The sequence below is a fragment of the Lactuca virosa genome, chromosome 9 (genome assembly GCF_052849685.1).
Source record: "Lactuca virosa cultivar CGN04683 chromosome 9, Lactuca_virosa_CGN04683_v6, whole genome shotgun sequence".
Lineage (NCBI taxonomy): Eukaryota > Viridiplantae > Streptophyta > Magnoliopsida > Asterales > Asteraceae > Lactuca > Lactuca virosa.
Window position 1 is genome coordinate 142,926,745 of NC_136434.1, and position 11,914 is coordinate 142,938,658.

The 11,914-nt window shown below is 35.6% G+C and overlaps 1 protein-coding gene across 1 annotated transcript; it reads left to right on the top strand.

The window, feature by feature from the left end:
• The first annotated feature begins 1,114 nt into the window (after positions 1-1,114).
• Positions 1,115-7,797, top strand: LOC145139877 (uncharacterized). The gene is made up of 2 exons (XM_079073552.1): positions 1,115-1,353; positions 6,789-7,797. The coding sequence occupies exons 1-2, from the start codon at positions 1,115-1,117 to the stop codon at positions 7,795-7,797; spliced, it is 1,248 nt and encodes a 415-aa protein (XP_078929678.1).
• The last annotated feature ends 4,117 nt before the right edge of the window (positions 7,798-11,914 follow it).

Sequence of the window (11,914 nt, forward strand, 5' to 3'; positions counted from 1 at the left end):
GTAATGCCAAAAATTCGATCTGTAAAGATCAAAAATCAGTGCCACATCACACTACTAAATGAATTTCCATCTTCAAATGTCTCTAACTCAAAACTCCAATAATAAACTCAAAATATATGCTTTTTCAAAAGACCATGTTCTGGAGCTCAACTTTTTATCCTACGGATCTTACACTGTCCGGAATCGCTCATCCGGAATACCAAAGGTTTATAAGGCGAAACGTTTTCTGTTGCAACGGTTACTTTGTGAGGATCCTTATCCAATCTTCCTTGATTTTCATGCCACGACTGCATGTCTCCAAAAGCAACCATCTAATCACAGTTTGGGTTTTGTATTTCAAGCTTCAAACAACCCTACCTTTCCCTTCCCTCGTCAACTCAACACAGGCCTTCAAAAAGTGTTCACCAAGTTTGATGATATGAAGGACTCCTTGCTGCTTGCACCGGTTCCAAAAGCCACCGATGCAAGAGGGGGAGAAGGGCCTAGTCAACCATGGAAGCCTGCCTCAGTTTTTCAACTCCGAGATGAAGATCTTAATTCCGATGATGAAGTCCATGTTGTTTCCTGAATTCTAGGAATCAACTCTGATGATGATGAAGACAGTGATGAAGAGAAGTATGTTACGAATGGAGTTCTTGGTCTCGAGGATCCAAACAAGCTCTTGCCAAAGGTGATGACAGAGGAAGAAAAGAGAATATGGTCCGTAGTCTCTTGGCCATCCTCTTTGCCTGACTTTCTCCAAAGGGCTATTAAAATGGCCAAAGCGAAATCACTCCTCACAGTCCAGGCCTTCCGAGCCACTCCCTCAATGTTTCCTCCTATTCCGGCTCCAAAGATTGCTTCTATTGACCAGGGTTCTCCACTCCGGATCCCTGATGACATTCCGGAAGAACCTCTTCCGAACCCTACTCCGGAATTTGTTGTTGATGAGAACATGCAGTTCATCATGTCTGCATTAAAGAAAAACAAAGGCAAACAGCCTATGACAACCGAACAACAATCCTTCCACTCCGTACCTCCTCTAAAGCAAAAACAATGATGGTCTCAGGAGGAAATTAACAAGGCATTAGAGGACGGCATTCGGATCCAAGATCTCAAGGATAATCCTGATCCGATGCGTGGAATATCTCCTTTATGCCGTGAAGGCATTCTCCGTGATCATGAAATCATTCCTTTCATGTATTACGATGTTCCAACAAATGACTCCGAACAGCTCGATCTTCCTCTCTCTCCATACAGCAAATACTACATCAAATTCGCTCCTCTTCACCCCAATGACAATTCGGAAGTGATCCTCTGGACTGAGCGTGAAAGACTTAAAACGTTCTACTCCAAGAATGCACAACCTCTCAAGTAAGTGTGGACGAGGAAAAGAATTACCAAAGTCCATGGATTTGGAAGAAAAATCTTGGTGAAGTTCGAACTCAACTACCCATTATTTGGATTTCACATCTTCTAGAACAAACCAACTCACCGGACCATCACTGACGCTGATTTCCCTTCGATGAATCCGAATGACATTCTTACACTGGCTGCTTACTTCCGAGGAATTCAAAACAATGATATCAGCATGGGTGCTTACCATGTTGCTCTGAGTTTCCTCAAGGACTATGTCGCGGAGTTTTGCAGATGCGACTATGAGCTGGCCTACTTATACGGAACTAAAGACTTTGTTGCGAAAATCAACTTTGTTTTTCGGAAGCTGAATTGCTTGAAGATGGTCCAATCGATGACCCGGTTCTAGGGTATGTCTACACAATTAGGAAGACAAACAAGAAGGACTTTTTCCGAGTCCTTGACAAACACCTAGTTCCCACCAAAGCCCTTCGGAAGTTTATTTCTCGTGCATCCAAGTCTAAAGCTCCGTAACAGGTCAAAGCAAAGTTTGTAAGTCAACTGACCTGGTACATTGAAGTCAGAGAATGGTTGTTTAGAGCCTACACCTTCATCAAGGAAGAAGCCATCTAAGCTGACTGTATTGCTAAGTTCACTTAGGGGGAGATTGTTGGAACCTGAAAGTGAACCTCTAGCAATCATAAGTTTAAATGTTAATTCCGAAGTCAGCAAGAGTTCCGAAGTGAAGAGTAGTCCAGAATCTGTCCAGACTTGGAGAATAGAAGATGAGAAATTTACAAGTGGAGGCATTCCGGAACGGATGTTATGTCCGGAATGTGTGTTGATCCGGAGTCATTGTTTTTTGTCCCTTTGTGTATTAATTACTTTTGTCTCTTTGCATGATTAGACATTTCATAGGACTTAGTATGTTTGTCAACTTGGACAATCAGCATGTAAGAATTGTTCCTTTTATCCAGTCCTATGTATGTTTACTGGTTTGTACTATGTTTCACACACTCCTATTTAAAGGAGCTTTCAATGCAAAGTTAAGGGACAGATCATTCACTCATTTTTGGCATTTACTAAGTTACTTCAATCTCTTTCAAACATTCTTCTTGTTCTTCATTTATTAACTCTACTTTGATCTTTTCTTCTCATTCTTCATTTATGGCTTGATCATTTGTTGAATATACTAACTCAGACTTGACTGGTCTATCCAGGCTTGACTAGAACATTTATTAGCAAGCAGACATTGATCTTAAGCATTCACTCAAGGTTTGAGTTTTCAAACATTATCCCTGCGCATCAGATCTATTTGTTCTCTCAAACACAGCTAAGGCTGAATTCGTTGCTGCTTGCGTCTTCAATTGCTGACTTTCAGTTTGAATTCTTTCGATACTCCTGAGTTTTTCTTAAAATGATTCGTTTCAAATACAATTTTCATTTAATTTTGCGCATTTATTTTATTTCTTCTCTATGCTCAATTTATGGGGGAGTAATCAAAATACAAAAAAAATAATAATAATAATAAAAAAACAAAAAAAATCATATATATATATATATATATATATATATATATATATATATATATATATATATATATATATATATATAACCAAAAATTACAAAAATATGTTTTTCTTTGGTAGGTATTATTTGAGAAATGATATGAGATTTAGTGATAAAGGGCAAGTTAAATTGTCTGACAACTTTGATCCTAAAAGCATTTTGTATTTTTCTTTTGTTTTTGATTAAATTTGTTCATATTTTCTTATATGCACAAATTTAGGGGGAGAATTAAAAAAAATGAAACAAAAATCAGAAAATTTCAAAAATATACAAAAAAATTTTTATTTGTCTTTCAGAAAAATCAAAAATCCAAAAATATTGTTTTTGAGCGTATTTTATTTTTATTTTTATTTCTTAGTGTGCTAAGTTTACTTTTATTTTTTTATGTTTACCTCAAAAATTTTCATTTGTCTTGAAAAATGAATTCAGGAGAAGATGAGACTCAAGGAAAATGTATCGAAATATTCTGAGCAAGGAGAAGAAACCTGAAAATGGAAAAGGAATTGACCGTCATTTCACTTCACACTACTTTCACAAGGAATTGACGGAAAATTCAAATGCGAGTGATAGACTCTTCCATATTGAGACATATACCGGTCTTAATAGGAGTATTCACATCAAATGTTAATGATCAAAGGTCATTTTCACCATGACCAATGTGAAACACCCAACCATTCTTCACCCATATCTAAAATTTTCTCCATCAAATCATTTCCACGTACCGGTACCCCTTGAGGTTCGAGTATAAAAAAACTCGGCTGACGGTTGCCAAAAAGACTGTGTTTATGATCTTAGATGTCATTGTCACCATGACTCTAAGTGAAACCCAAAATCCAACACCATTTATTTCTGAATTGACGGTGAACATTTTATATGTTCTAGATTTCACCCATGAATTGACGGATAATGGCTCATACCTGGTGTGACATTGTACAAAATGCTAGTCAGGCAGTTTCTTATCTAAGACCTGTCATATCTAAGGAATTGAAAGTTTGAAACTGTACAAATTGTCAGATTGGTCTTGTCAGCTTTCTTTACCTAAGAACTGTCACGGCACCAGGGCGATTCACCCAACAGGGAAACAGGTATCGCTGAACGTCTCGCCAAGGGCCAAGTTAACTCGTTAACTTGATAACTGTATTGAGATCTATGATCAAGGATATACAGGGGCTAACATCAAAACTAGCCACGAGTAGTTCTCCGATACTCAACAAATCGCAGTGCGTTCCTCCGAGTACACACAGATACTGCGAGAAGTCTCTTTCTGAGCCAAGGATTCATCCTTGAACAACTGTGGTGAGAAGGGTCTTTATGATTCTTTCTGTGATCCACAAAGACCTTTTAGTCACGGTTACTTATCAAGACGCATCGGTCATCATTTAAGAACATTCATTCGAAGGAACTAGAAGTGAAGATTATTTTTCAACATACAATCTTTCAACCCCAGAAGCAAGGTGAAGCTGACTTGAAGATTATGTGATGAATTGCATTGAAGCCTCCTCAATCAATTTGTTGCTATCTATGTACCTACTGAAGTGACCAAGAAGATTCGTTCTTTGTTATTCTCTCTGAAGATTCTCAAGCTGAAAGCGCATATTTTCAAGAATTCATACAAGAAGCCTCCACACCCAACATGCATTCAAAGTCAAATTTTGAAGAAAATCCCAACTGTTCAAGATGAAGTCATTCACCTAGAAGATTCAGTTGTTTATCTTGAAGTTGTGAAGAAATAGAAGACAAAAAGCTGAAGCCAAGCTCCAAATGAAGATTGACAAGAAAAGTCAGCTACATTAAATGGGAGTTTGTTGGGTCAAAGAAAAGAAAACTATAAACCAAGGGGGAGATTGTTGGGTCAAAAATATGGTTTATACTTTGCTTTTCTAAGCATTTGTTGTTTTTAGTCTTGGGCCGAAAATAGTATTTGGTTTGTTTGTATCTTGGACCGAAAACCCATGTGTTTTCGGTCTAGCATTGGGTTTGGGCCTTAAGTTTGTGGTCCATATATATATATATATATATATATATATATATATATATATATATATATATGTATAGATGTAAAGGTGAGGAGTCTGGATGAGCATTCAGTTATAATCATACTGTAGAGAGAGAAAGTAGAGAGAAGAAGTGTGTGTGTGTGTGAATCTCATGTGTATGGAGCATCATTGAATATTCATCAATACATCATAGATTCATCAAGTTCTTCTTCTTCTTCTTCTTCTCCATTTGATATTGCATCATCAATTTGATTGAGATTCCGCACCATCAAATGGATCTGATTGATATATGAAGCTAATTTTTGGGACATACAATTAGTTTCATGTTGCCGGCTTCCCGCTATTACTCGTGTCGTCACTATTAGGCCTTAATCATAGCCTTTTTCTCCCGATCTATGTTTTCGTAAAGGTTGTTCGATCCAATGACATTCGCTCGTTCTCTCACAACCATTAGTAGCGATTGCAATAACGGTGACATATTCTCGCCGATGATAGCGGTGGTAAAACCGAACGGAACGAGGTGGACGAAGATGACGAGTCAGAGTAATTTTATGTTTTGTTTTGTATTTGGTGCATGATTTAAGTTTGTGTCAAATGATTCCATATATATATATATATATATATATATATATATATATATATATATATATATATATATATATATATATATATATATATATATATATCATGGATTTTGTACTAAGATATTTACATAACATTATACTTTTTCTGCATGGTTGCAATTGAAATATTGTTTTTTATATTTTAGTAGAAAATTTTGTATATTACAATAATTGTTGTATTAGGAAAGGTTTTCGTAGCGACGTCAATAGTGGCGAAGGTGATAGCCGCGACTATGTTTAGTGGCGACGATAATAGCGGCGATTTACAGAGATAGTGGCGATATTATCAGCTGTGACAACTAAAATATAGCAATAAAATGCAACAATCTTTTAGTGGTGACGTGTCGCCGCTAAAGGTAATATTAGCGATAATTAGGGTCTTTAGCGGTAACATTTGACGCCGGTAATGCCTTGATTTATTGTAGTGTTGGTCAATAGTCAAAACAAATAAACCAAAATCTAAATAGCAAATTGGCATTTTGAAATGATAATACAACAATTTATCATCCTCAACATACCCAATTGCGTACATCATATCGGCAATGTTGTGAAACAGAATTTGTTAGTGTGCACTAAGTCAACATAATTTTCTCTTTTCCTTTAATGTATTTCCCTCTAGGAAACTTTTGAAGTCTATACCATAGAACAATTTTATAGATAATATTGTGGGATTTCATATGTTATAGAATGAATACAATGCTATTAAAAAAAGAAGAAAATTAAAATAGTAAATATTGCATACATAATGTTGGCTTATTCCTCTTTCTATCATTGCGTACGAATCCTTCAACCCACCATTGTTGCTCGTTGAAGAATAAAGAGTACAAATCCTTCAACCCACCATTGTTGCTCGTTGAAGAATAAAGGGTTGAGTAAAGGGTATTTTTTATTTTTCTAACTTGAATCGCCTTGAAGCATGCCATTTATGCAGGTAATCGAGAGCAATGAATGGGGGCGCAGGAGGACACACTTTTGCATACCAAACATTGCCATGTACAACCTATATAAGCTCAGTGGCGGCCCTCGGGTGGTGCCGGTGGTGCGGTCGCACCAGGCCTCTGATTTTAGGGGGCCTCCGATTTTTAGGATAATTTATAGTTATAGTACTAGTATTTTTGTAAAATCTATTTTTATGTTTTATCAATAAATAAAATTAGCCCCGGTAACTTTTGGTTCCAATTTTAGATGCATTTTAACATTTTGCCTCCGATGCGTTTTAATTACCGAAACAAAGTTTCACTTTAAAATCATTGTTAACTACAAGGTGGGAAAGTAGGATTGAAAGTCTGAAAGCCATAGTTACTCAAGCTCCTGAAATAGTAAAAGTTCTGCATAAACTTGTTGAAGAAGAGACAGACATAAAGATCATAAGTGAAACTACTTGTCTAGCAGAGTATGAACTTGGCGGATTTGACTTTATAACAGGTATGGTTATATGGTATCATATATTGGCTAAAGTAAATAACCTGAGCAAACAACTTCAGTCTGAGACTATGCGTATTGATGAGGCAATGAGTAGTGTGGGAGCACTTATTGAGTTTTTTAAAGACTATATAGAGAATGGGTTTGGGAAGGCTTTGGATTGTGCGAGAGCTATAGCTTCTGATTTGGAAATTTATCCAGTGTTTGTTGAGAAAAATAATAAAAGAAAAGTTGTTAAAAAAAGACATTTTGATGAGAATGACATTGGGTCATCAGAGCCGGTACATGAACTTTCACCTCAAGAGTCATTTAGGATTCAATATTTTGTGTACATAGTTGATCAAGCTATTGGTTCATTGGAGCGAAGGTTTCAACAATACAAACAATATGAAGACATTTTTGGTTTCTTATTCACAACAGAAAAGTTGAAGTCAATGAATACTAGCGAGTTAAAGTCATGTTGCAAAAATCTGGAAAAGAGGCTGCAAAATGGTCATATCTCAGACATTAATGTTGTTGATTTATTCAACAAACTGGAGTTGTTACAAAAACATTTACCGGTTGAACACAATACAGCTAACGGAATACTAAATTTCCTAAAAATGATGAACACTTATCCAGTTTCTTGTCTAGCATACAGAATATTGTTGACTGTTCCTATTACAGTTGCATCAACGGAAAAAAGTTTTTCAAAACTAAAGTTTTTAAAATATTATTTGCGCTCGACCATGTCTCAAGAGAGATTAAACGCTTTGGCATTGATTTCGATTGAGAACGAGTTTCTTGATTATGAAAGTCTCATAGATGAATTTTCTTCTAAAAATGCTAGAAGTTCAATGTTTAGAAAATAGTAATGCGTTGTTTTTTTTTTTTTGTTGTTGAAAAGTTGTTTATAACAGTTTTATTTGATTACTAATGAGTGATGAAGACATTATTTTGTGGTAGTGAATTTATGAGATGTTTTTTAGCAACTTTATGTTTTGAATTAGTGGTAGCAAATGTAGTTAATAATATTTACAAGAAATTTTTGTGGGGCCTTATTTTAGTTTTTGCACAACGCCTCCGAAATGTCAGGGCCGGGCCTGTATAAGCTTCGATTAGAAAAATAAAAGTACACATGCATGCAAATCATATGAAGATCATTATGTAGGGATTTAGCGTGCAACTAAAAGAATTGTAGTGGATGGTCCAAATGAAAAAATATAGGGACATAATACATAATTTTAACCTAACTACACATGACCGACCGTGGCGGAGGGTTGCAGATCAGAGAGGCGGTAGAAAGGAGAAGGCCTGATGTCGTGTGAGCACACGTGTGTTCTTTTTTTCAAGTCTTCATCTCTGAAAAATTAAGTGCCCGTTAATAAATTAAGAGACATAAATTTAGATGCTACCAAACGCTCTTAATCTGAAAAGTTAAGAGCCTGCACATAATTCTTAGTTTTCAGTTTTTTATTCAAAACTATTTTAGATAATTAATTATCAAGCATAAACCTTTTTAGACCTTTTACCGGAAAAATACTTTTTTAACACTAAATCATTTACAATTTGAAAAAACTCTAAATTAAGCATTATAACCAATTATAACCTATAAATTGGATATTTGTGTTGATGTGATATTGTTTTATTGAAAAAACTAGAATAAGGTGGATAATAATATATGGATACAATCGTACTAGAATAAGGTGGATAATATATGGATACCAAAGTTTTTAAAGGTTTTGTTAGTATATAGACATGCCCTACTATATTAACTTCCATCAAGTATCCAGTACCTTTTTACAAATCAAAGTTGAATATATATATATATATATATATATATATATATATATATATATATATATATATATATATATATATATAAAATACTATTCCAGGTGTCACATTCAAGTTTAGAGATGACAATGGGATCGGGGAATAAAGAGGACCCAAATTCTCATCCACATCCCCGAATTATCATTGCAATCCCCATCTCTATTCCTATCTCCATCTCCATCCCATCGGAGATTTTAAATAAACCCCCATCCCCACTCCCAATGGGGAGTAAGGATCCCCAGCGGGGAATCGGAAATTTATTTTCCTCTTTTAATATAAAAATTTTTATGTAAAGAAAAACTCTAGATTTCAATTTTACCGGCATAAGTTTAAAGATTTTGCAAAATATAAAAATATCCATACATTGCATAAAAAATATATACAAAATTTCTACCAAATTTAAATAAATACATGAACAATCAAGTAGAAAAAAATTACGAAATTACGAGAGTGATATCTGAGGTAAAATAGATAAACCAAATAGAAAAAAAATTATACACGATTTTAAAATAGAAAAAAATATATATAATTTCAACAAAGTAATTGCTAATGAGTTAGATTATTTGGATTATATATGTATTATAAATTCTTATTATAAATATATGTTTTGTATTATTTTTATATATTAACATATATCGGAGGCGGTCCAGGGTCGGGGATTAGGGGTATCCCCATCCCTACCTTTTATTTGGAGATTTCCCATCCCCGTCTACATGCCCGATCAACTTGGGGATTCCCCAGTCAAAACGGGTGTAAGTTTCGGGTTCCACATCGGGTATGATGTGTTTTGCCATCTCTATTCAAGTTACCGAAATGTTATAGTTTGAAATGGTAATTATGTTTGTTTTTTGACAAGGTTTTATTTTCAAGTCCATGTGAATAATTTCTTTTAACCAAAATCTTCTTTAATTTCAGTAAGAAGAATATATAAAGTTTTCATGTATAAAAAAATACAAACGTATTTAGATCCGATAAGTATACTTATTAGTTGTTCGAGAAATCCATATATTATTCTATTAACATTTTTTAGCCTCAAACTCAAAAAGGCCATACATTAATTTACTCGAGTTTTTATTTTCCTATGTGAACGTACTTTGGTTATTGTAGTTGTAAACGAACACTCTAATAAATTAAATTTAGAAGAACGCTGCTTGGATAGTCTGATTCTGTCCTATTTTTTGGGTTTTTATATAACAAAGACCAAACCGAATATAAAAAGATCAGTCTTTTCAAATGCAAAAACCAAACTTGTGGTTTTTCAAAATGGTCTGGTTGTTCGGTTTTATAGTTTTATCATTTTTTTTTTTTGGATTTAGTTTTGTCACTTTTTTTTGCAGGGTGTGCATACTGAATATTGAAAGGGCTTGCTTTTTGCTTTTGCCCCGAGCCTTAAATTGATTTGGAGCAGCCCTGAGTACGCTAATGTATGAAGGATTCCTTAGGTTCATTTCATAGAAATGCAAGGTAGACAATGATTGACTTGAAGAGAAATACATTTATTATTGGTTAATGGCTACAATTAGAGTTAATGTTTATTATTATTTTTTTAATAGTTTAAAAGCTTAAAGTTTAATGAGACCACTTAACCTGTGTATATACACGGAAATGGAGATTCCACCTCAGCTCAAATTGACCCACCGAATTTCACAATCAAATGATTAATCATCAAGAACCCAAATGATTTTTGTTTATAATCTCCTGTAAAAGGTTTTTGTTAGGTGCACCTCTCGTTCTTGATTTCAATTTCTGGTTTTTCTCTCATAATATGAACGTCTTACCTGCAAAATCTCTTCCTGCTGGCTACTGTTTTTTGTTAGGTGCACCTCACCTTCTCCAACCTCCTCCATATCACCTGGTAACTGTAAACAGAAGAAGATTAGATAGGAACATAATATTCAAATATTTAAATGTTGTATAGATAAGGTTTATCTCTTGGATTTATCTTTGTATGTAACCTGCGTATATATATCAGATAGGCCTACGGGTCTTGCGTGTGGCAAATACATTTGTTAATTTGGTATCAGAGCTAATCCTAGGGCTCTCATTCCCATTTCCTCTTTCATCTTCGGCTGCTGGTAACCCCTTTCCGGTCTCGCCATGTCTACTTCTGTTTCAAACATAAACTCCTCTAAGATCGCCACAGCTATCACATGTAAGCTAAATCGATTGAATTTTCTGCTTTGGAAAGCACAAGTGGTGCCCATTCTTAAGGGTGTTCAGCTATTCGGTTATCTCGATGGCTCAATTAAATCTCCCCCTGCCAAAATAACCACAGGGGCTGGCGCTGAAGCACGGAAACAGACAATCCCTAGTATAACTCGTGGATGGTGCAAGATCAAGCAATTCTTGGTGGTCTTCTGTCTTCTATGATAGAAGAAGTGCTGGCTCAACTTACCCGATGCACAGAAACTTCAAGTCAATTATGGACTGCTCTTCACACTATGTTTTCAGCACAACATAGAGGTAACTCTATACAAATCCGCACTCAACTATCAACAACCAGGAAAGGAGATCTGAGTGCAGCTGAATATTATCAAAAAATGACAACACTTGCTGACACGATGGCGAACATTGGCCATCCCATGACTGATGAGGAGGTTATTGGCTATATACTAGTCGGACTAGGACCAGGTCACGGTGATCTTTTCACTGCCATCACAGTCCTCAGTGATCAGCATAAAGTAACCTTACCTGAGTTTTACTCCTATCTAATAGCTCATGAAGCACAGGCCACTGCCACTAACAGCATGACTGAGTTCACCTCTTCAGCAAATAGCGTGACTCACCAAGGTTCAAATCAACCACGACGAAACTCAAATAACCCCAACAATAACCAGCGGTCTAATTATAGTGGGGCAGGATCTAACCGAGGCCGAGGACGTGGCCGAGGCAGGAGTAATGGTGGCCCAAGATGTCAAGTCTGTTTCATACCTGGTCACAATGCACTCAATTGTCGAAACAGGTTTAATCATGCTTATCAAGCTGATGACTATCGTGGGGGTAATAGTGTCACTACAATTCCTTACAATGGAGATCAAAATTGGTACATTGACACTGGGGCTACAGATCATCTCACAAGTGATCTAGATCGGCTTTCTGTCCAAGAACGTTACAATGGCAAGGATCAAGTACAAGTTGCAAATGGAACAGGTT